This window comes from Biomphalaria glabrata, chromosome 3 (assembly GCF_947242115.1).
Source record: "Biomphalaria glabrata chromosome 3, xgBioGlab47.1, whole genome shotgun sequence".
Lineage (NCBI taxonomy): Eukaryota > Metazoa > Mollusca > Gastropoda > Planorbidae > Biomphalaria > Biomphalaria glabrata.
Genome location: NC_074713.1, coordinates 23368551 through 23394820, shown reverse-complemented (window position 1 = coordinate 23394820; position 26270 = coordinate 23368551). Strand labels below are relative to the sequence as shown.

The 26270-nt window shown below is 39.1% G+C and overlaps 2 protein-coding genes across 3 annotated transcripts in view; both read right to left on the bottom strand.

Moving 5' to 3' along the window:
• Nucleotides 1–1065: 1065 nt before the first annotated feature.
• Nucleotides 1066–23166, bottom strand: LOC106075142 (uncharacterized). Its single transcript, XM_013236066.2, has 7 exons — nucleotides 23008–23166; nucleotides 21084–21422; nucleotides 19644–19868; nucleotides 11772–12001; nucleotides 7912–8063; nucleotides 2816–2923; nucleotides 1066–1425 (listed from the first exon to the last, which is right to left on the bottom strand). The coding sequence occupies exons 2-7, from the start codon at nucleotides 21409–21411 to the stop codon at nucleotides 1197–1199; spliced, it is 1272 nt and encodes a 423-aa protein (XP_013091520.1). The 5' UTR covers nucleotides 21412–21422; nucleotides 23008–23166; the 3' UTR covers nucleotides 1066–1196.
• A 1689-nt stretch (nucleotides 23167–24855) lies between these two features.
• The window catches only part of LOC106075140 (fructose-bisphosphate aldolase-like), a 49051-nt gene continuing 47636 nt past the window's right edge, over nucleotides 24856–26270 (bottom strand). For both annotated transcript variants that reach the window (XM_056024082.1, XM_056024081.1), the window contains exons 8-9: nucleotides 25869–26000; nucleotides 24856–25197 (exon numbers count right to left, since the gene is read on the bottom strand). In XM_056024082.1, the coding sequence (XP_055880057.1) occupies nucleotides 25105–25197; nucleotides 25869–26000 (225 nt within the window). In that variant the 3' untranslated portion in view covers nucleotides 24856–25104. The remainder of the gene's footprint in view (nucleotides 25198–25868; nucleotides 26001–26270) is intronic.

The window sequence follows — 26270 nt, the reverse complement described above, 5'->3', positions numbered from 1 at the left end:
AGCTTACTGGTTTAGATGCCATCTCAAATAAAAGCTTACCGGCCCTTACATTGTGCTGACGTCTGTGGAAGATGTAGCCATTGACTAAATATCGTAATGCTGTTTTAAAGAATTTTAGGAAATTGTATTCGCTGACAACGTCTCTGACTGCATATAAAATGTAACCTCGTCTGCAAGAGTCCAACTAGTTCGACTTTTACTAGTTTGAAAATAAAAACGAACAAAAGCTATTCCCGCGGTTTCTAAAAAAAAGATTAACAAAGATCCTCAGATGTTTACCTCACTCCGTCTGTTTGTCCGGCCAAAATCTTGTACACTTCATTTCTCCCATTTCCCATTTTCGAAACTTTGCATAATTACTTATGATCAACGACAATATACGACTCAGTCAAAACAAATTACCAGTTATTCATTAATTAGTCGCAAATAATTATTTTCTTTTTGAATAAATAAAATGAACTAAATTATAGATCAATAGTTTAATGTAGATAATTAGGTCGTTCAAAAAAAAAATCAAATTAACAATGTGCTAATTAAGTTTTCAATTTTTTGAAGTTCTTGAATAGCTCAGTGGCCAAACATGTTTCCCTCACATCATGAAGGTTCGAGTTTTGATTTCTACTCCAGCAGGTTTTTTTTTAATTGCCTCTTAAACTGCACAATGGAAACCTTGTCCTTGATTCAAGAATTGATACCATTTCACTAAATATAAGCGAGGTTTTTATGTTGTTGTTTATTTTATCATTCACTTGTTTCAATCTGGTGCTAATGGTATCTGGTTGATCATTTCAGTGTCCATGTTGTAGTTACAATTCTTACGTGTGTCAGCAGGAATGACCCTGTGACTTAATGTAACTCCTAACCCCCTTTCACCCTACAGTAAGCCTCTACTTTAAAGTTATGTAACACATTATTTTCTCCATTTCTAAGTTATTTATAGCTTACTACAATTATTAATAGTTACCACTTTTGTATTGACGCCTTCTTATTCCGTAGAGGATTTTAAATTATATACTACTTTTAAATTTAAAAATGTATTTAAATGGCAAAGAATTACAAAATAAAAACATTTATTACTTATTCCTTTATTTTTACAAAGAAACAAGTAAATAATTTGAAACATATCCTAATAAGCATATCATTTACGCTTTAAGTATCCTTTTACCATTTCAGTTATTTGATGTTATTATTTGATGTTACAGGCGGTAAACGTAAACATAGCCCTCGTCATAGGAGGGGACAAACAGCTCAAGTCTTCCGTCCCCATCGACGTCTGCAAAGCTGATTCCGCCCACGGTGCTGGTACCTGTCTTTAGGAAGTCAGTACGCGTGTACTCCCAGTTAGTGTGGTTCTGGGGCGCCTTGGGAGTCAAGAGCGACAGGACAGCAGCGTCGTCACCAGCGACGAGGATGGATGGTTTCTGGCTGTAAAAATGATGTTAAATGACAATGCAATGATAACATTACCAGACTATCTAATAAAATAAAACTTTGACTATTGAAGAGCGGCCTTCTTCGTTTCATTGTCGCGGTTCTAATTGTGTGTGTGGTGTGGGGGGGGGGGGGCAAACAACACATATGTCTTTGAAATACAATGTACGTGTGGTTAAAGTAAAAGTTAGTTCTTCTTACAGACCTTGCGATCTATACGGAAGATGATGTAAAGGTCATCTGTTTCTTTGGCCAACGGTTAACGAGCAGGGTGTCATGTGGCCAGCACAACGACCAACCGCCTTTACTTTCCCAACTAAAATTAGGTACCCATTAGAGTTGGGTGGACTCAGGGGCGCCCTGAAAATCCCTAAATTCAAATCCCAGTCTTTACCGGGATTCGCACCCAGGACCCCAGGTTCGGAAGTGAAGCGCTTAACCACCCAGCCACTGTGCTCCCCATACGTGTAGTAGTACTTTGAAATAAGTTATGGAAATACAGAAAGGTGTGTTTGAATAAATTCTTATGTCTACCTTTCCAAAAACCTAGGTCCATTCGTGCTGTCACAGTTGTTAGTTGATCCAATTAGATCAACAGTTTCTATCTACTGCAGGAAATCATTTTATGACTACATCGCAACATTATGAGGAATCGAGCTCCGGCCTTCATTCCTTCATCTCCCTCCTCTGCACCTGAGATGAAGGCCGATTGGAGACATGAGGGCCTAGGCTTCTGGATGAGGCCACGATGTGTTACACGTCTGTAAGCTGACACTGCCATGTCGTAAGTGTATTATTTAGCCAGATACAATGACACGTCTCTGTCTGCTGTACACTGACACAGATACAATGACACGTCTCTGTCTGCTGTACACTGACACAGATACAATGACACGTCTCTGTCTGCTGTACACTGATACAGATACAATGACACGTCTCTGTCTGCTGTACACTGATACAGATACAATGACACGTCTCTGTCTGCTGTACACTGACACAGATACAAGTTTGCACTGACGCATGATACAGTGTGTCATGACACTGCTGGACACTGACACAGATACAAGTATGTACTGACGCATTGTAAGGGGAAGGTATGGTATCTGAGTGGTAAAGCGCTTGGCCTCCAAACCGAGGAGTCTCGGGTTCAAGACTGGATTTTCGAATTCGGGATTCTTAGGAAGCCCCTGAGTCAAATTGGTGCCATTAGTTGAAGAAAATACAAAAGCTGGTCGTTGTGTTGGTCAACCGCCGGCCATAGAAACAGATGACCTTTAGTTCGTCTGCCCTATAGATCTGAAGGTCTGGAAGGTCTGGAAGGTCTTCTTTACTACTATTATTTTTACTACCGCACTGTAGTGTCACGCTGACATTAAGATCTTACCCTGCAGGTGCTGGAATGACGTATGGTGAGCCAGGTCCACCTTTATTGAGCCCCATAGATTGGGAGGCATAGCCGTCTGCTAATCGATGGCGTTTGAACTGACCAGTTCTGTTTTGACAAGTTAAGAAAAAAAAATACATGCATGTGAAGAAAGAAAAGAACAAAACAAAAAACACAATAAAATAATGAAATCCCAAATTGCAAGCCCCGCTGTTGTAAAGGTTAGACAATTTTTCAAGGCGTTTCCACTCCTGATGACAACGCTAGAAATACGCAAGGGAAATAAACGCCTTGTATACTGATACCATAGATAGAATTATTTCCCCTTCAACAGTTATCTTATTTTGTTCACAAATGTAATCTAGAAGTAATGAGGCGGGGCGGTATTGATTTCGTGTAACTCCCAGCATCGCAAGCTCAAACACATACATACACTTGCACCCACGTACTCACGAAGACAAACATATACACAGGTAGATCTAGATTTTCAAAAATCAGTAGAGAAACGGTTCCCAGCTTGTGCTCAGCAGACCAGTTCATCTTTGTGATCAGTGTCGCCTTGTTTTCATCCCAAACGGTAAGGGGTACAACTCTGAGAAATTTAGTTGAGGTCTGCAACTTTAGGAAAATAAAACCACGAATAAGATCTTCCTTTTCTCCCGAGCAAGAGGATAAGGATTCTCACAATGGCAACAGAGTACCTTATATGAACATTTAAATGCACAATTAAATAAAATGTATAGTCTTCATTTCATGTCTAGTTAATGAACAGACGACCTGGTCAAATAAAGGCTGGGATGTAACAAATGGCAATGTCTGACTACCAGCGTGAGAGTTCCTTATCCTAGTCCAACCAGAGAGGATCATTGATCAACAAGATGCTCCTATTACAGCTAGAGAAATCTGTTGATCACATTGGACTTAACAAAACTAATGTCGTTCTCTCAGATTTCTGTAATGACTTATGAATCAAGTGACACAAAGCGATTCTGTTTCTTCACTCGATAAGACACCAACGTTTAGTCATACAAAATTCTAAGTCCGCAGAAGGGTCTTTTTTTGTTGAATGCAAGTCTAATAGTTCTCACTGTGTCCACATTTTTTGAAAAGTAGTCCACAATGATAATTTGACAATTTCCTAAGGTGAAATTCCTTTCATTAAGTTACCTTCAATTTCGTTGTTATCAGCATGGAACGGTAGGGTGGTGGTACACTTCACTACAACAATTAGCCTGAAACCTAAGCTCTAAAAGAACAACCAAAACATGTTGACTTTCCCTAAATTTTGCCAAATACATTTTTTTGCTAACGGTCCAGAGAAATCTGTAAATCATGAAAGTATCAATCAATAACCAATCAATGATAATGTCGATTAAAACTTTTGATTTCACTTTTAATATCGTCATGTATTGTTTGAGCAGTACATCTTGGTAGACTTCTGTCCCCTGGGTCACCGGCTCGTGTTCCCTAGTTACTGGCATAGCACGGAGGAGGGGAGAACGAAACAATGAGACAATACTCTAGTGCAGTGGTGCCCAACCTTATACGTCCTGCGGGCCATTTTAATTTCCGACACTCGTGTCGCGGGCCACATTAACGAAAGATATAAAAAAAGAAATAGAGACTAAAACATTTTAAATAGTTTTATCACAATCCCATGTATGCTTGTAGATCTACTTACACCCATAAGTCATTATATGTAACAATGGTTTCAGGCGTCTTGTAACTGAAAGTTTTCCACTAAATTAAGTTCTTGTAAACATTGTGATCATACCCAGAATTTCAGAAATGTGCAAGGTTCATGAGGACAACAAGGCGTAGAAATCTATTGTCTGCATTGACGAAATTTCTCAAGCAGGGAAGTCTGGCTTTGTAAGTCAATCAGTTCCAGTTGGTGTCACTCCTCAGCGGCAATAGAAATGATTTCGAAATCTGCTGCTCTGTCATTTAGTTTTGAATTTGGATTTTCACAAACATCTTTCACCCATTTTGCAATTGTCATGGCAGAAAAGCTGAAAGCTACAACTGTTGTTTTTTTCTGGACGATTGTATTCAATCTCTGCCAGCAATCACTTTTGTATGCTTCGTATCTCTTCTTAAAATCTGACCAACATTGTAGCCTCTGTTACAGCTGACTCATTTCTTGACTTCTTGGTCAATATTTTCGCCAATCGCAAAACTCTACTCAACTTTTGACGTAACTTTCCGATCTTTTCTTTGCGGCTCAAGACAACAATGCCTCAATATTTTTGTAATGGTTTGTTTTAGAATGCATTTTATGTTATGTTACTTAAAAATATTACTGTACAGATCAAACATATTGACTTATTATGTTCCACAAAAAAAAGATCTGTCCACTTTTCCTGAAAGTTTCAACTTCCAATTTTCGTTTCTTCGACCATCCCATTACAATAACGAACTAATGTTACATGGAACGTCACCAATCATGTTGGTGTCAGAAGTACACGAATAAAAATGATGCAGCAGAAAAGATGCGCTGTATTCTACACATGAGATGTCATGGACATGGCTAGCACAAGACAGCCGCGGAACTATCCAAGACTCTAAAACAACTGTTAATTCTACAAGAAGAAAAGAGTGAAATCCATCAAAGAAAAAGTGAATGCTAACATAGAAAATAAATTTTTCAACCTTTTTTAATTTTTTTTTCTATTTCCTATCTTCTGTGCCAATGTTTTGGCGGGCCGGTCTGAACCACTTCCGGCCCGCGGGCCGTAGTTTGGGCATCACTGCTCTAGTGAGATCTGGGTATCTATTGAAACAGAGTTGGGTTTTTAATAGGACTTTTTCTTCCTAGAAATTAATTTAGATCTATAAAGTCTGATGTGGTGTTTTCTGATTTGAAATATCTTATCCTGGTGTGATGAAATGAAAAAAAAATATTTAAAAAATCTTAAATTGTCAATAACTTTATAGACGTGATCGTTGGAGCTTCTAGTGGAACAAAAAATTAATTAGAAAGATGAAAAGATTTTAAACATTGGAGAAATGACTTGATTCATGTCTTTAAGTGTGTGTCTTTATTTTGTCTCTGTAGCTTTAGACTTTGTCATTCTCTCTCTCTCTCTCTCTAAGTCTCTCTCTCTCTCTGTATTCTATCTATCTATCTATCTATCTATCTATCTATCTATCTATCTATCTATCTATCAATCTATCTATCTATCTATGAAACAAGCTAGTCGACTGTTTTAATTACTTTTGAGTCACCACCCGTACCAGGCCCATCCATCACTTTCCTGGTCCAACACTGTCCACCTCTGACCCATTCATCTGACCACTACAGTTTAAGGTGGCCAGTAAGCCCAGTCAACGGCCCGTCGCGTCACTTCGACAGAGCCGGTAGGCACTTCAACAGAGCCAAGCATTATTTATCACGTGATAAGGTCGTGAGAAAGTGACCAGCGTCCAGCAATTCTATTATTCTATGTCCACTAAGTGATTGAATTGCTTCTGGGTACCAACACTTGGGCAGGGCACAAGGTAATCAGCGTAATCCAGGCGCATTGCGTGTCTTGTTTAACTGAGAAAAACATTACATTATCTATTAATTTTTCACTTTTTCTATGTATCAAATTATATATAATTCCTTCTAGCAATCACTCGATCAATCAATCAATCTGTCGATCGAAGAACTTGACTTCTAGTAGCAACTACTTTCTGACTTAAGGCATTAACTTAGATGATGAAATGTATAATTTGATGACATTTATACATTGATGACATCTATACATTGATGACATTTATACATTGATGACATGTATACATTGATGACATTTATGTATAGATGACATGTATACATTTATGACATTTATATATTGATGACATTTATACATTGGTGACATTTATACATGGATGACATTTATATATGGATGACATTCATACATTGATGACTTATCGGAGTATTTCTCTTTACTGTTGACATGACAATTCATCATTTGACTTAAAGTTTAACAACCTAAAAACTTGATAATCCTGAGCTCACAAAATCATTACACTTGTATTTGTAAATTTAATATCAATTTCAGACGTGTTAGTGTTATATAGCGTTTTATATATATTTATATAGCTCCTTCTTCCCTGGTGCTATTAGAGCATGGAATGGGTTACCTGAGCCAGCCAGGAAAACCAATGACTTGGCAGAATTTAGGTTATTGGTTAACATGCATGACGAGATTATGACGCGTAGGACGTAATCATCTTTTTTGAAGTAGCGTATGTATTATAAGAGATAAGATTAGATTTTATTGTTTTAAATAGTTATTTCTCTAGCGACTAAAAATAATTTTATTGATTGGTGATAGACAATCAATGAGAAATATACCGATAGATCATCAATTTATATATGCTTTAAGTCACAACGTAGTGGCTACCTAAAGTTTACTTCTGAAGTCACAACGTAGTGGCTACCTTAAATATAGTTCTAAAGTCACAACGTAGTGGCTACCTAAAGTTTAGTTCTGAAGTAACAACGTAGTCGCTACATAAAGTATAGTTCTGAAGTCACAACGTAGTGGCTACATAAAGTATAGTTCTGAAGTAACAGAGTAGTGGCTACATAAAGTATAGTTCTGAAGTAGCACCGTAGTGGCTACATAAAGTATAGTTCTGAAGTAACAACGTAGTGGCTACCTTAAGTATAGTTCAGAAGTCACAACGTAGTGGCTACATAAAGTATAGTTCAGAAGTAACAGCGTAGTGGCTACATAAAGTATAGTTCTGAAGTCACAACGTAGTGGCTACATAAAGTATAGTTCTGAAGTAACAGCGTAGTGACTACATAAAGTATAGTTCTGAAGTCACAACGTAGTGGCTACATAAAGTATAGTTCTGAAGTAACAGCGTAGTGACTACATAAAGTATAGTTCTGAAGTCACAACGTAGTGGCTACATAAAGTATAGTTCAGAAGTAACAGCGTAATGACTACATAAATTATAATTCTGAAGTAATAGCGTAGTGGCTACATAAAGTATACTTCTGAAATAACAACGTAGTGGCTACCTAAAGTAAAGTTTTGAAGTAACAGCGTAGTGGCTACCTAAAGTATAGTTCTTAAACCAAAAAGTCCAGGCTATACCTGAAGTCGACCGGTACCTCGTACACCAGGACTGTCCCGTTATGCTCGCTGTTGGTGGTGGCCAGGATGTCTAGGTGACCGTCTCCGTTGACGTCTGCGATCACCACGTCAAATGGGGCCCCCATGGAGACGTCAATGTCCCGGCTCTTGACCTGAGAACAAAAGAGAGGGAGCAGCTCAATGGATGGCCGCACAATGACATCATCAGGAGGTGGGCCTGGTTTCATTTGAACATTGGGAGACATTTTTTTTGTTCAATATCCAGTCTTTGACTAAACTCTCTTTCAAACAGACACATATTTAACACAGGCGTACGCGCACGTTACGGAGAGATCCAGATAATGGCGGTTCATACAATAGGAAGAGTATACTTTCTAGACCAGAGCTGGTCAAACGGTGATTTGTGAGTCTTGTAAGGCTTCATGGCCTGTGGGTGTGAGTGGGTGAGTCTGAAACTAATGCGTGTGTGAATATTATTTGATTTGATGACTAACAAAAGAAATGAGCTAACATTAAAGTAATTCTTGTAATTATCTAGCGGTCTACGTAAAGAACATTTTGTGTGTGTCTGTGTGAGTGTGTCTCCTCATTAATTCAAGATATTTCTAAAGAAAATTCTTATCCCTTAGATTTAGAGTGAGGGCAGCTATTGCTTAGAGGGAGGCCAGCTATTGCTTAGAGTGAGGGCAGCTATTGCTTAGAGTGAGGGCAGGTATTGCATAGAGTGAGGTCAGCTATTGCTTAGAGTGAGGTCAGCTATTGCTTAGAGTGAGGTCAGCTATTGCTTAGAGTGAGGGCAGCTATTGCTTAGAGTGAGGGCAGCTATTGCTTAGAGAAAGGGCAGCTATTGCTTAGAGTGAGGGCAGCTATTGCTTAGAGTGAGGGCAGCTATTGCTTAGAGTGAGGCCAGCTATTGCTTAGAGTGAGGCCAGCTATTGCTTAGAGTGAGGCCAGCTATTGCTTAGAGTGAGGCCAGCTAGTGCTTAGAGTGAGGCCAGCTATTGCTTAGAGTGAGGTCAGCTATTGCTTAGAGTGAGGTCAGCTATTGCTTAGAGTGAGGCCAGCTATTGCTTAGAGTGAGGCCAGCTAGTGCTGTCCTAAGCAGCCACTCAAAATGTGCACTGCGATGATTTGTTGTCCAGTGCCTACTACATTCATTAATTTTCCAGAAACTGATTTGAAGACTCTTTAAAATTTAAGGCTTTGACTGATTAAAATTTCCGAAGTTTGAAACAGGGTTTTGAGTTTTAACTTTTATTTTCAATTGGAGAATGTTACGGACGTTTCAGAAGTGTACCAGGCTTTAAGGTTATCTGGGTTTTTTTTTGTCGAGGAAAGTAACTGTCGTTGTGCAGGTCACAAGACATCCTCGTTGACAGTTGATCACACAAGTCAACATAATCAAGTACATGGAGCTAGTGTGTGCTAGAAGAATACATTTTCTCTACATATTTTAAAGACGCTCTTTCTGCTGTGACATAGTTAAGGTCACTATCAGTAAGATAGTAACTTAGAATTAGGATTCTGATCTTGCATTGTAGGATTCTGATCTTGCATTGCTTAGTACGGAGCGCACTGGCCGAGTGGTATGGCCCAAATGAGCTTTACATCATCTTCCCAAAATAGATTGCAAGATTTGAAAAGGGGAACCTCTACTGACTCTACTTTATTGCATGATTAACAGCAGGCTACTATTGACATGTTCAAAAGTTTACGGACAGAAGTTTCAAATTTCTTTGATGGACAGAATGCCACAGAATACGGAAACTTTCGCGATCCAATGATAAGTTGAACTTTAATTGAGGTGATCACTGTTCATAATCCAAACAAAAATTGTTTCTCCAATGACAAGGTATTTATTGAGACTATTAAGCATATTTAACTTAGAAAAAAGTCGATTCAATCTGACTGACGGATTCAGTTTCTTCTCGATACTATCTCAGCGCTTACAATTCCGGAAGTATCCGTATCTATGTTTTAGATAGCTATTAATAGTTTTTGGAAATCTCCGCTTTCGTCTTACGTGCGCCAAGTGCGTAACGTCATTATGAGGTAGAAAGGATGGCTCTAGAATCTCTAGTAGTTACTACTAATTAACTGCGGGAGTTGGGTGATACAATCACCCTTGAGTAGTCGTCAACATGTTTGTTCAATGTGAGGGCGCTGGGCGGGCTGGGGGGGGGGGAGATTTGAGCGGGATAGGGAAAGGGGTTGGGGCGGTAGGTCATGTACTGGGAGGTTTGAAAGCTGTAGATTCTAGTGCTTCGTTACTTTACCGTTTTCTTTCGTTATTTCAATCATTGAATCACGCAAACTTTTGTGGTTGAGGAGAGCAGGGGAGACAATCGAGAATCCATTTTGAAGAACAGTTACTTGCCCCTGCTTGAGCAGGCTGACTCTATCGATTCATTCCTCGATGGGGAGCCCACTGGGGACTTGGTGACATGGTTGAAAGGGCAGCATGTGACTTCTGGTTTGTCACGGACCTAGACATTGAACAGTGGACAGTAGATTTTTTTTTCTCTTTGTCCCTTTTCTTTAACGCCATCAACCAACTGATGTTCTTTCAAATCAAACAGTTAACCAATCACATTTTTCTACAATTAACTCTCATCTCTATCACTCTTTCTCTCTGTCTTCCTATCCCTGTCTCTCACTTTGTCTCTCAGTCCAGCTCTTTCACTCTCTTTGTCTCTCTGTCTCAGTCTCTCTTTATCACTCTCTGTCTCTCTCTCTCGTATCTAATACACGGCGTAGCCCTACCCCCTTACGTATCTAATGGCTTTTGTAACGATTTGGTTTAAAGTTTGTAGAGCAGAGCCATCGACACAGGCAAACTAGGCAGCCGCCTTGGGCCTCCAATTGGTGAGGGCCTCGCACAAGGCTCAAAAATTTATTTTGTTTTATTTTTTTTTTAGAAAAAGAATTGCATAGAACTCTATGACTCTATGTCTACTAGCCTAGCTCTAAGTCTCTAAGAAAGCGCTTCAGAGACATTCTCAAAGCTTCTCTGAAGGCACCTGGTAGACAGAGGCACATGACAGAGCATCATGGCGTCGCGCTGTGAAAACTGGCGCACAGGTTGCTGAGGAAAAGAGAACAACGCTGGCAGAAGAAAAACATCAGAGAAGAAAAGCAAGGCCAATGACACTAGCTCCAGCTGGAATAACCTGCCCAGTGTGCGGCCTTACATTCCGGGCACACATAGGTCTCACCAGCCACATGAGGAGGCATAAAACCCCAGTGCAAAGCCCTCAGCCCCCTGGATGACAAAGTGGTCATCATCGAACCACGATGGACGAACTATATATAAGTCTCTACTATGATTCAAGATTTATTCATGAATGTTTAGATCTACTTATTAGAGTAAATATGTTTGAAGGCCATCGTCTCTTCCTTTTGGTAAAATGTCGAAACGTCTGGTGGTTATGACTCATCAATTGTGTACATTTGTTGCTCTCGGCGCTATGTCAATTTAACTTATTTGTTACAGGAAGGTTTTTTATTCATTGCTTATTTTTTGGCCTTAATTTTTTTTGTTTCTATTTCATTTGGAGCCAGCTTATTCACTTCGTCTAGGGCCTCCAACCACCTAAGGCCGGTACTGTTTCGAGAACCGACAGCAGTCATAATAAGTGCGCACACACAAATATTAAAAAAGGTCACTTGGAGCATCTTGACTGACCATTTGACTGACCACTGTGATCTGAAATTGCGTTTTTATGTGTATCAAGATGTCGCATTTTTTTACCCAGGGATTTCCGGTTTGACAAATGTAATTAGTATTTGGTAGATTGTATGGTAATTTGAGAATTGTTAAACGACCAATAAATCCTTATATAGAAATTATCTTATCTTACGTAAGTCTTATTTGACCAGTCTTGTCTGTAATCCTCTGACCAGTAGACTCGAATCTTGTGGCTGAAAAACTCTGCAACGACGATCGCCTCGTAGGTTTTGGTGCCAACTTTGAAATGAGCTAGGTTGAAGTAGATGTCAGGTCCGTTGGCCACAATCGACTCAGGCCACGGGGTGGCGAGAGACTTGCTTGGAGGACTTGTAAACCAAACCAACTCCCCTTTAGTGGCTCCTGAAAGTTTAAGAATAGCAAATGTCATAGATTTGCTTTTAGTTTACAACATGAAGTGTAACAATTGACTGGACATTTACTTGGCTTATAATAAAACTTTTTGGAGACAATTTTGTTTTCAATGTATTCTCATAAACGTTAAAGACATAGGACTTTACTTTACTTTACTGAGGCCTCACAGCATTGAGGATGCAAGTCTTAACTTCAGTCACTAGCAGTAGTCGCACTATGACTAAAGGAAATGTGAAGGGAGAAGTAACACAAATATAAACTCTCTTTGTTTTGTCTTTGTTTTGTCTTTTTTTATTTAGGCCCTACATCTCCAAAAGTTAGGTTGTAACACCCAAAACACCAAAATTACATTTTTAATTGATGTTTTGCACCATTTAGTTCACACGTCACCAATTCGCTGAACGGTGCGATAGGATCTCATTCTAAGTATCACCTAGCTCAGGGTTGTCTCTTTGCTTGAATGATGCATTTCTGTAGCTCAGTATGCAGATAAATCGTTTGGCGGCCGATGCACCGCCCCGGGTTCCATAGCTGCATTGGCGAGACTTTAACGGAGCGCTTTCACTTAGAAATAATTTGGACTCAATTTCCAATTAGTCTAGAGTTACTCTAGAGTCTCAGAATTCATGTATTGGTCTGTCTTCACGATTCCTTGTCATCCAATTCAATTCTTCACATACATTCATGTTTAACTTTTACTTTCGCACTAGTCAATAAACTCTCGCTCTCTCTCTCACTCTCTCTCTCTCTCTCTGTCCCTGTATCTCTATCCTTATGTGCCTGTCTCACTGTCTCAGCTTCTTTGTCTCTCACTCTCTCTCTCTGTTACTCTCTGTAAAACCCAAAGTCTCTGTGTGCCTGGGAGACGTAGGTTGCTCGATCCTCTATTCTTGTCCAGTTCCATCTCTAAACAGCTTTGTCCTTCAGTCAAGTCTTTGACTATTTGCTTGTCCTGGTATGCTGAAATGTTATCTTCACCTGCCTTTCTCTATCAAACAAGTGTCACTCTGACCTGCCCGTTGTTTCTCTGATGTTCAGCTCTTTCTCCAGACTTAGACTTTCAGTATGTCCGCTAGACTTACACGGAAACTACATTCCAACAATTAGTTTCGCTGTATGTACATGCTCACCCTGTTCAATAGCACTGCTGAGTGTGTGTGTGTGTGAGAGAGAGAGAGAAAGAGTGTGTGAGTGTGTGTGACAGAGAGTGTGTGAGTCTGTTAAGCCAGTCGGAGCTCCGGGAAGAACATAATGTTCAGTAACATCGCGAGACTGATGTAATAATTGCTAGCACGAGATCTAGAGAAGAAAGTCCCCCTCCTCCCTAACCCCCAACACCACTCAGATCAATGGTTCTCAGCCCTAAGTTCATAGACACACAAATCGCGACTGATTTTATTTGTGATTGTAGATTTGCCCAAAACTTTCTAGAACACCAGCATTGGGCACCTTCAAAAGTAGGATAGCTTGGTCAATACATCAGACTGTCATGGCTTGGTCAGTACATCAGACTGTCATGGCTTGGTCAGTACATCAGACTGTCATGGCTTGGTCAATACATCAGACTGTCATGGCTTGGTCAGTACATCAGACTGTCATGGCGGGGTCAGTACATCAGACTGTCATGGCGGTGTCAATACATCGGACTGTCATGGCGGTGTCAATACATCGGACTTTCATGGCGGTGTCAATACATCAGACTGTCATGGCAGTGTCAATACATCGGACTGTCATGGCTTGGTCAGTACATCAGACTGTCATGGCGGGGTCAGTACATCAGAATGTCATGGCGGTGTCAATACATCGGACTGTCATGGCGGTGTCAATACATCGGGCTGTCATGGCGGTGTCAGTACATCAGACTTTCATGGCGGTGTCAAACCATGATGAAGTTGTGTCAAACCATGATGAAGCGGAGTCAAAACATGATGAAGTTGTGCCAAACCATAATGAAGTTGTGTCAAACCATAATGAATCTGTGTCAAACCAAGATGAAGTTGTGTCAAAACATGATGAAGTTGTGTCAAACCATGATGAAGTTGTGTCAAACCATGATGAAGTTGTGTCAGACCATAATGAATCTGTGTCAAACCATGATGAAGTTGTGTCAAACCATGATGAAGTTGTGTCAAACCATGATGAAGTTGTGTCAAACCATGATAAAGTTGTGTCAAACCATGATGAAGCGGAGTCAAAACATGATGAAGTTGTGTCAAAACATGATGAAGCGGTGTCAAACCACGATGAAGTTGTGTCAAACCATGATGAAGCGCTGTCAAACCACGATGAAGTTGTGTCAAAACATGATGAAGCAGTGTCAAACCAAGATGAAGTTGTGTCAAAACATGATGAAGTGGTGTCAAACCATGATGAAGCGGAGTCAAACCATGATAAAGCGGTGTCAAACCATGATGAAGCGGTGTGAAACCACGGTGAGCTTGTGTCATACCATGATGAAGTTGTGTCAAACCAAGACGAAGTTGTGTCAAACCAAGACGAAGTTGTGTCAAACCATGATGAAGTTGTGTCAAACCATAATGAATCTGTGTCAAACCATAATGAAGCGGTGTCAAACCATGAGGAAGTTGTGTCAAACCATGATGAAGTTGTGTCAAACCATGATGAAGTTGTGTCAAACCATGATGAAGTTGTGTCAAACCATAATGAATATGTGTCAAACCAAGATGAAGTTGTGTAAAACCAAGACGAAGTTGTGTCAAACCATGATGAAGTTGTGTCAAACCATGATGAGGTTGTGTCAAACCAAGATGAAGTTGTGTCAAACCATGATGAAGTTGTGTCAAACCATAATGAATCTGTGTCAAACCATAATGAAGCGGTGCCAAACCATCATGAAACTGTGTCAAACCATGATGAAGTTGTGTCAAACCATGATGAATTTGTGTCAAACCATGATGAAGTTGTGTCAAACCATGATGAGGTTGTGTCAAACCATAATGAATCTGTGTCAAAACATGATGAAGCAGTGTCAAAACAAGATGAAGTTGTGTCAAAACATGATGAAGTGGTGTCAAACCATGATGAAGCGGAGTCAAACCATGATGAAGCGGTGTCAAACCATGATGAAGCGGTGTCAAACCACGATGAAGTTGTGTCAAAACATGATGAAGCGGTGTCAAACCACGATGAAGTTGTGTCAAACCATGATGAAGCGCTGTCAAACCACGATGAAGTTGTGTCAAAACATGATGAAGCAGTGTCAAACCAAGATGAAGTGGTGTCAAACCATGATGAAGCGGAGTCAAACCATGATGAAGCGGTGTCAAACCATGATGAAGCGGTGTGAAACCACGGTGAGCTTGTGTCATACCATGATGAAGCGGTGTCAAACCATGATGAAGCGGTGTCAAACCACGGTGAGGTTGTGTCATACCATGATGAAGCGGTGTCATACCATGATAAAGCGGTGTCAAACCACGGTGAGGTTGTGTCATACCATGATGAAGCGGTGTCAAACCAGGGTGAGATTGTGTCATACCATAATGAAAAGCTTTCATATCATTTGAATGGAAAATACTTGAACAGTAACTCCATTGCTATGCCATGATGACCTTTTGACTTCTGAGTATGTCTGTATGTTTGAATAATGTGTGTGTGTGTGTGTAGTGGTGTATTATGTGCTAGTAATTTGTGTAAGATTTGTCAGGTTTTTAAGAGGATAAAAGTTGAAATTAAACATGAGTTCAAATGATAGATTAGTGTCTTTAAATAAAAAGGGGATTCGGCTGGCAGTCAGTCCCTCTACCTAGTGCCTCAAACTGACATGTCTTGAATTCCGATGTACAGTTAGCGTGAGAACCCTTCTTGTCATGGATGTATTGAACCTAGGAAACAACCATCATAATGGATGGGAGAAGGAAATTATTCTGTCTTCTATTCAATAGTAAGCGACATTTCTTTTCTTTCATATCGAGATCGCCCGTTTATAAGTTTCATTTTACTTTTCCTTGAATGCATTACTTGCTTCGCTAGGACTAGGAGAGAGAGAGAAAAAGAGAGTGAGACATAGAGATAGAGGGCGAGACATAGAGATAGAGAGTGAGACATAGAGATAGAGGGCGAGACATAGAGATAGCGAGTGAGACATAGAGATAGAGAGTGAGACATAGAGATAGAGAGTGAGACATAGAGATAGAGAGTGAGACATAGAGATAGAGAGTGAGACATAGCGATAGAGAGTGAGACAGAGATAAAGAGTGAGACATAGAGAAATACAGTGAGACATAGAGATAGAGAGTGAGACATAGAGATAGAGAGTGAGACATAGAGATAGAGAGTGAGACATAGAGATAGAGGGCGAGACATAGAGATAGAGAGTGAGACATAGAGATAGAGAGTGAGACATAGAGATAGAGAGTGAGACATAGCGATAGAGAGTGAGACAGAGATAAAGAGTGAGACATAGAGATAGAGGGTCAGATGTAGAGATAAAGGGTGAAACATAGAAATATAGAAAGATAGAATTTCTATATTTTTAGCACGCCCCTGGATCTAGCCAACTCTGAAGGGTATATGTCATTATATGGGGAAAGTAAAGGCAGTTGGTGGTTGTGCTGGCCACATCATACCATCGTCAACCGTCGGCCAAAGAAACAGATGACTTTAACATCGATGTCAAAAATACGATCCGTGGGTCACATCCGGCCCTTTACGTGGTTTCATCCAGCCCGTGACGTGGTTCCATCCGAAACGTCGGTACAAAGTGGAGAAAATCATCTCTCAAAAAGAAATATAATACGTATGAAAAAAATTACACTCACTTTTTTCATGGATTGGCACCGATAAAAACAAAATATTTGTTTTTTTAAGAAAGAATGGCTCTTTTTTTTTATTATTTTGTAAAACATTAAACAGTTTTAGGAAACCAATAAGGCGACATTCTTGGTTTGAGACGCGATTGTTCAATTAAGCCAAACGTAGAGGATTGGCGAGATAATATTTACCAAATGAAACATGAAACTGAGTCTGACCGTAAAGCGAGCTACAAAGATTCTCACATGAAAAAAATGAACCCATATTTCCGACGACGAATGCATACAAAAAGTGCTTGCTAGTAATGATGGAAGAATTCAGCCCTGAAGACAATTACAAGGCGAGTAAAGATATGGGTAAATATCTCCATAGAAAACTGAAATACAAACCAGATTTCGAAATGTTTTCTATTGCCGTTGATGAGTATACTGACATATTTGGTACCGCTCAAAATCTTAGTATTTATTCGCGGTACACATAGAAATTTTGAAATAAGAGAATCTAGGAGCTATGCGGAACATGTATGGGCCCAACCATCACAGAGGATCTGTATCTTCCTTGGGAGAAATTAATTGGAGTCACTTGTGATTGTGCAACAAGTCGGGTTGACAGCAAGTGTTATTAGATTTGTCTAGTCAATAGGAACCGAGAGAGACTCTTTAGATTCATTGAAGTATTCACCAACAAAATCTATCTGACAAGGTATTCAGTCTGGACCATGGGATGTTGACCATTTTCAGATTGATCAATGTTAGTCATTTCAAAATCCATCTGCGGCTAATATGTCAAGTGGCCAGACTGAGCTGCAACTGGAACTGATTGACTAACAAAGCTATACAATACTGGCTTGAGAAATTTCAAGTGATGCAGACTATTGATTTCTACTCGCGTGTTGTTTGCAGAAAGTTTCCTAATCACTTGTTAACGATGATAACACTAATAACACGCACTTATTTGTGAGGACAAACCTTTTTAGTGATGAATCGGGCGGAACTCATGTTATGTAAACGTCTCACGGACGAAAATCTAAAACTCCAGAATCAGTGGTCAGACTTGGTGCAGCCGGCTATTTTAAAGTTGGTTTATGATAAACTTCTCCAAAATTAAAGTAAATATTAGATTCACGGGTTTCTAATTATAAAAAGGTTTATAGTCTATAAATCCTCTTTTTTTTAACTTTTCGTAGATGTGGCCCGCGACATGAGTGTCGAAAACTAAAATGGCCCGCCAGCCGAATAAGGTTGGGCATCACTAGTCTACCTTATAGACAGCAAGGTCAGAAAAAGTTTTTCTTTACTCATTTATTTTAGACAAATTCTAATTTAACCTTAACCTATCAGGCAAAAAATCTATTTGAAAAAATAATGACTATATTAAGCTCGTACAGAGAAATTACGACAGACAATCTACATTTAGGGGCCTAATCCTTTTCTCTACTTTTGTGGTATCTGGAGATTATCACTTGGCATTCATCGAGCTTGACAGGGCCGCAATAGCGGAGGATACAAACTTACATAAACAAGGCTTCGTTCTTACTAGTACGTCAGTGTCTTCTGTCTGTCTCTGTTGACCTACTTTAACAAATATTTTATTTATAGGTCATCCACTGTGGCGATTGCAGCCCAAGTTGTGAAAACATTTCATCGTTTTTGTGAGAAAGAGAATAGAGAGAGACGAGAGTATATTTTTACTTCCGCCAGCTGCTTGTGTAGATAGATAGTATATCTTTGAACTAACAAGTACATATGTAGATAGATAGTATATCTTTGTACTAACAAGTACATGTGTAGATAGATAGTATATCTTTGTACTAACAAGTACATGTGTAGATAGATAGTATATCTTTGTACTAACAAGTACATGTGTAGATAGATAGTATATCTTTGTACTAACAAGTACATGTGTAGATAGATAGTATATCTTTGTACTAACAAGTACATGTGTAGATAGATAGTATATCTTTGTACTAACAAGTACATGTGTAGATAGATAGTATATCTTTGTACTAACAAGTACATGTGTAGATAGAGAGTATATCTTTGTGCTAACAAGTACATGTGTAGATAGATAGTATATCTTTGTGCTAACAAGTACATGTGTAGATAGATAGTATATCTTTGTGCTAACAAGTACATGTGTAGATAGATAGTATATCTTTGTGCTAACAAGTACATGTGTAGATAGATAGTATATCTTTGTGCTAACAAGTACATGTGTAGATAGATAGTATATCTTTGTGCTAACAAGTACATGTGTAGATAGATAGTATATCTTTGTGCTAACAAGTACATGTGTAGATAGATAGTATATCTTTGTGCTAACAAGTACATGTGTAGATAGATAGTATATCTTTGTGCTAACAAGTACATGTGTAGATAGATAGTATATCTTTGTGCTAACAAGTACATGTGTAGATAGATAGTATATCTTTGTGCTAACAAGTACATGTGTAGATAGAGAGTATATCTTTGTGCTAACAAGTACATGTGTAGATAGATAGTATATCTTTGTGCTAACAAGTACATGTGTAGATAGAGAGTATATCTTTGTGCTAACAAGTACATGTGTAGATAGAGAGTATATCTTTGTACTAACAAGTACATGTGTAGATAGAGAGTATATCTTTGTACTAACAAGTACATGTGTAGATAGAGAGTATATCTTTGTACTAACAAGTACATGTGTAGATAGATAGTATATCTTTGTACTAACAAGTACATATGAAAATAGACCGTTTAACTTTGTTTTTAACCAAGTAATTATGCAAATAGAGAGTCTATCTTTGTGTCAACCAAGCACTGAGGTAAGCCGCCCTTACACTACCTATCTCTATCTGGTTGACGCCTATGTAACCTACCGATTAGCGGTTTATTAGCCCTGCAGGTCAAAGCGTCCAGGCGTCCATCTTTGTTCATGTCCACCCAGAGGACGCGGTGGTAAAACCATTCTCCTGTATGACTGGAAAGAGTGACCAGTGGCGACCCTGGATTGTTCAGGTTGTACACTTTAATAGAGCCATCAGTTTTAGTCGGGACAAGGAAGCCGTCTGGTATAGCCACATAATGGCCATTTAGTGCCTGGACTGAAATAAAAAAAAATATTTTCATTTACTGAGTTTGAATGAAAAAGCAAATGCATGTGGAAATGTTTGCATTTGTCGCACGGGACTTGACCTACTAGATCTAACTACTCTGGATCTAGGACTAAGATCTAGTTTCTAATACAAGAGCATGTCAGACTGGTCGTGTGGCACGCTCTTAGACGATAGTCCCGGGTTCGAACCTTGCCCGACGTCATCCCCCGTCATCCTGCGGATCTTTTTGCTAGGGTGTAGGCCTAATTCTTTTCAAATCTGTAGAAACATCCCAAAAGTGTCAAACAATTTCACAACGTTTTCATTGTATCACGACTTTTAAAGGTGGCGCCAAGAAACACACAACACAAACACGATAGTAGTTGTCCAGTTTCTAAACTCGACAGTTTCCTGTGTAGAAGTGCGAGCAACTAGTTTGAACTATCGTCTGCTAAATAACTGTGCACGATATTTACGGGTTTCCAGAACGAGGCATTTTACACAATTTTCAGCAGAAGATGTATAACATAATCATGGATCTAACCTACTTGGCCTAGTTGAAATGGTTTCAAGATTTTTTTAAGGTTTTAACATTTTTTTTTAATGCAATAAAGTGTGATAACATTTTGTAGACATGCTTACATATTAATAACCAAAAGTGGTTCGTATAAGAAATACTGTCACGTGAAATACTGTCATCCAACACATTCCTGAAAGGTGACTTGACAGTATGCGGCACACTAGGTGAGTGCTTGGCTTAGGTCCAAATTATAATGTTAAGAGACTTCATGGCTATGGATTTAAATCCAAGATGTTTCCAAAAGATATCCACAACTTTTAGTCTTAATAGTCTTAATACGTAACATTTGAATGTTGGACTAGGGCACACAGTGTAGTTGTAGGAAGCGCTAACATGACAATGTAGCTTCCTATCGTGTGACCCCCCACTTCCCACAAAGGGCGCTGCCTGGAACGGCTGCCCCGCCACCAAGAAGGTCCCTTAAAAGGTTGTCTGTGATCACTCTCCCTCTGTCTCCACTCTCCCCACTTTTTTTTGTATTATGTTACTCCCCCCCCCCCTTCCGAATCATTAATGTTTTTTTTTTCTTTCTATTAAATGTATAGGTTCAAAAGACAAAACCATGAACACTTAGACTCTTAGAGTAACTATTGGAGAGAAGCAAATTGTTCCAGATGGATCTTATTTAGTTGTACAATGTTTACCTGGAACTGCAGAGACTTCGTTCGGCCATTTCAAAGTCTTCGAGATGGACACAGGGGCTATCTTGGTGACGTCACTCAAGAATTTCCCAACATCGGAGACGACGCTGACATCACTTGAAAAGCCAAAGCTAGTCAGAATCAGGTCGTAGCCTGATCCGGATGATCGTTTGTCCAGGGCGGAGAAAGCGGCCGAAGCGTAATGAAATTTCCCCAACAACTGTGGCTCGTTTATGTTACTCGGCGCGACTAGAAAGGCATCAACACAGCACAAAGTCAGAAAGAACAAGGGAGACAACCGCAGAATATACTGCAAGGCAGAGAAATCCATCTTTGTTTCCCCTGAAAAGAAAAAACATAAAAATACACGTTTTTTTTTAACCACAAAAGTAGAACTGCCAGATGTCCGACAAAAGAGGGATATGTTCTCATTTTTAGATCACATCTCTAGTCCAGCAGACATTGACCTAAAATGTGAAAATGTCTTTCTTTTTTTGCTTTGATATTGTTTATTTTAGTTGAGATTTTAATACTAAACCATCAGCGCAGCCAATGGGGTTTTGAGTTTAAAACCCCTACCTGGGGCGTGTTGCAGTTAAACTCCCCTCTTCTATAAAATAAAACAAACAAAAAATAATGCTAACGACAATCCCCAAATTCCAAGAGCATAGCCAAGGGGGAATTTGATTTTAAAACCCCTCCGAAAACTATGATAAAACCCCCTCTTCGATATAAGAGTATCCATACATCAGTCACCATTAGATTCTATCCAAGAGGAGTTTTGTGTTTAAAACCCCTCTAGCGGGGTTTGCAGCTAAAAACCACCTCTTCAATGTAAAAAAAAAAAAAGCAAATTACACACTCAAAATTCTATGAGCGTAGCCAAGCCAAGGGGGATTTCGAGTTTAAACCCCCTCATCCAGGGGACTTTTTTTAACGTTTAAAACCCCTCCTGATGGTTTTAGTTTAAATACCCCCATACAGAGAGTTTTGAAGTTGAAAACCTCTTTCTTCAATTTTATTCTATAGCAAACTATAGTCACCAAATTCTATCAGCGTAGCTAAGGGGGATATGAATTTGTTTAAAAAAAAAAAACAACCAGATTTTTAAATTTAGAACCCCCCAACAAATGATTTTGGCGAGCTTGGCGCCACACTTTCATGGAGGTCCTCAGAGCAGGTGGGAAAAGGCTTCTGACATTGCCAGTGACAGATTTTTGTGGAGGCATCCCACCGCCCAATACGCCGAACGACGCGGGAGGATCTAGGTCAGTAGGAATAGCACATCAGGTTTTTGAAATAAAACATAAAGTTTTTGAAATGAAACTTTTTAATAGCAGGATAATGCAGTGTAGATACCTCAGAATATGCATTTTGTCGGCTTTCAATACTGGAAATAGTGCATAGCGGTGGGACTTCACCCCGCACTAAGGAAGCTCACAGCGCTCCCCCAGACCCCCTATTGTAAGGTACAATAAACGACTTCCTAAAGAATGAAGGGTCAGAATGTCATAAAGATTAAATATGTACACACATAAACACACACACACATATATATAGAGAGAGAACCCCCCCCCCCCCACCCGTAAAAAAATCCTGGCTACGCCCATGAGTCGTACATATAATGATCTGTGATGTACCAAAAACTGCAGCTTTAAACTATTTGCCCATACCCTCCCGCAACTCCCCTATAGAAGAGAAACTCTATGGAGAGCTGCTTGATCTAGAAACTACATATTGGTCTAGTCATCTACCTCTGAAGTTGCTGAACGTTCCAACATAAGAATGAGTACAAAGATAAAGAAGACCTCAAAGTTTGGATTATTGCTTAGCACAGACAGGAGAGAGCACTATAGAGCAATTGACACTGTTAGGTTAGACTCTAATTTTAAATCACCATAACAAAACAAATTCACTTAAAACTTACTTGCTCAGCAGTTGTTCTGTTTAGTGTCAAACGTTTGAATGTTGATCCAAAACCTATTTCTGTTTTCTTATCAAATGATTCCAGTCTTTAGACAGTGCTAGCAATCCAGGGGCAGATCTACAGTACTCCGGATCCAATCTTCTACGCCTTACACGAGTCCTATCTGTGATACTATGACCTGAAGTGAACTCTTGATGTGTCATATTTTAGCTAATCGATACATTTAACAACACGGATTAATAAATCATTTCTTTTAGTATACCATTTAGGAGACATAACGAATTCAGTTTATGTTTTAAATGCTACATTTCTTCTTTTTTTTTTAAATGTATACGCCATTTTGTTTTAAATTTAGGACCTTATCTTTATAATGCTAAGATTTTTTTGGTTTGCATTGTCCTACATGGCTGACTTATCTCTGAACCAAGTCCAGATAATTAATGACTTCACAGATGATTCCAGTACTCATGTCCACTTCTTATCACAAACTAGGAGTGGATTTACATATGTCAGTGCACCACTGTTACCAGGCTCAATAAACACACACGCGCGAAGAACGCGGACACTCACGCACGGAGAGCGTGAGATTAGCACACACACAAAAAACATCTTATTAGTATTAGTATTATTTCATCAAAAGATCTTCTAGCAGGTAAATCTAAATATTTGTTAATGAACCTTAATTCAAGATCAAAACTTAGAGCTTTGCTATGTTTGAGATTTTTTTTTTTAGTCCTATGCAAAGCCCCCAACAGTCGGAGGCCTAGGCGGCTGCCGAGTTTGCATACACCTATGACCATCCATGTTGTGACGCTTAAAGAGGGTGCACTTACCTTACATAGAGTTGTTTTTTGCAATTTGACCATTTTCCTAAAGACCCTTAGTCACCATTTTGTCTAATTGATGTGTGTGTGTGAGAGAGAGAGGGAGGGAGAGATAAAGAGGGAAAGAGAGTAGGTGAATCAGAAGTAATATGTCATATTTTATGTTAACTAGAAATAGATTTGACACACATTATCACCATTCCACGTTGACACCACTCTGCACACTTGATCTTTTGACCAACATACACATTTCTGATATATTAATTTAGTTTTCTTGCCGAAAGGTCTAAAAGTCTCTTTTTAGATTATAGGTATTCAGTTTGTTTTTAATTTAAAGTAACCCCAAATGATTCTTTAAAATTCTAATACTTTAGATTTAAAAAAAATCATGGCATGAAATTCCTTGCCAATATGCGAATCCGGTGGCGCCCGCCTCTGAGTTTGTTTCATAACACAAACTCTCTTTGTAATCTTGTTTTATTTGACAAAATTCACCACCATTCTACTTTCACTCAGTGCTGCATACTTGATCTTTTCACCAACTTTCACATTTTGCTCAAAAAAAAACAACTAGTACTAATATCATTAGGTAAATCCTTTAACAACTTGCTATAAAAGCTACCTTTAACCTTGAGGAACAAACTCGTGATCACAGAGTCACTAGCATTTGAAAAGAAATAAAAAGATAAAACTTGTCCGTGTTGACATTAGGTAATATAGAAACAAATGTGTGTCCCGCAGCTTTCGTGAAAGCTCTTTCCAACTTTCTCTTTCAGAAGCCATTTTCTATTAGCTACTTTCCTCTATGCCAATGAGGGCAAAATGGCGCTTGAGTTGATATTTAAAGGGATTTCGGGGGGGGGGGAGGAGGACAGAACATAGATTGTGAATTTCAGCAAACAGACTGCACTAGTAGAGACCGAAGTTTGAAATAGTTGGCCCAGAAATTTAATTTAGCCCAGAATTTTAATTTAGCCCAGAAATTTAAGTAGACCAAGAACGTAAACACAATTAACTCAAATAATTATTATATTATTATTTTTTATTTTATGCTTTGTAATTTTCTCCTAATAAATATGAATTCCTATTACGAATGCCTGCAAAAAACAAAGATAGTATTTGAAAAACCAGCAGAAGTTCAAGGTCTAGAGAAAATGTTTGCAAGATTTGTGAGTTTTGTTGTCTGACTAGAGATAAGGTGTGACACATATCACGGGACGTCACGTGACAGACAATTCATGTAACGATGTGATCAGTAGCTGTGTTGCTCAATTTAGTAGGCATGATCTTTGACGAACAGAGACTTCTCTCCGGCGAGGCCCTCTAGTCCACCTTTGTACTCGCCCAGTGATGCTAGACCGTTTGCCTGCGAAACATTAGAAGATTAAGAATGTTAGCTCGGGATCAACAAGTCAAGTCTACATCTTTACATGACAACTAAACACAAGGGCAGAGTTAAACATTAACTGGATTACGCTGAGATTATCCACCGTACATTAAGCAATCTTTTAAGACTATCTGAGTTAAGTCATCATTTTGAAAGACCATGCTAAGAACAATCATTTTGATGGAATCTATTCGACTAGAGGGAAGTCGAGGGTGCAATGCCCATATTTACATTATTTATCCCTCAGAATTGTTGTTATAAATCAAAGTCGTAGCACTACTATGGCTTATCAGCCTTATCTTATAGTGATGAGATGAAAGCCTGAATGTTAATGTCAAATGTTTCACCCAGACACCAGTTACCCCTCCACAAAAAGCCGACACATACTAGGTACTGTTTGGGATCAGCATCATGTTCTGCTTGGGTGTTGCATTGAGTGCTGGAAGCTGTCATTAGTTCCAAAATTTTCCTTACACCTGACTCCCGAAGTCTTTCTCATATAAACTAATACAGTTACCGTGTCATACTTAATCTGGAAACTCCACTACAGATAATAACCCATTGTCCTTCTGTTACATTGGAGACTTCAGTACACAAAAATGGCCCTAGAATAACGATTAAAAAAGAATCCAACCAGGATGTGTGGTTACCTTTGATCTTTTCAGAAGCTCGTTTTGTGCTGCCTTTTTGTTGTCGTCACGTCCGCTCCAGGCAGTCAAGACACTAGCCTGAAGTGCACGTCCATAGGAGAAAGTTAAAGGCCAAGGTCGTCTGAGAGGTACCTGTTGTCATACAGAAAATGTAAGAATCCAATTCCATAAATGACACCACTAGTAATCGAAGGACACAGTATCTGTTATTAGCACTCTTTGGTGTTTTTATACATAATTTTAGGTTGTTAACTCAAATAGTTTCCCAATTCAAATGTTGCCCTTAATACGCACATAAAAAAGTACACTTTACTTCAAGCACAATGACATATCTCAAGATTTATCTAATTTAAAGATCATAGCAAGGAGGAACAAGCAAAACATAAAAAATCATTTTTTTAA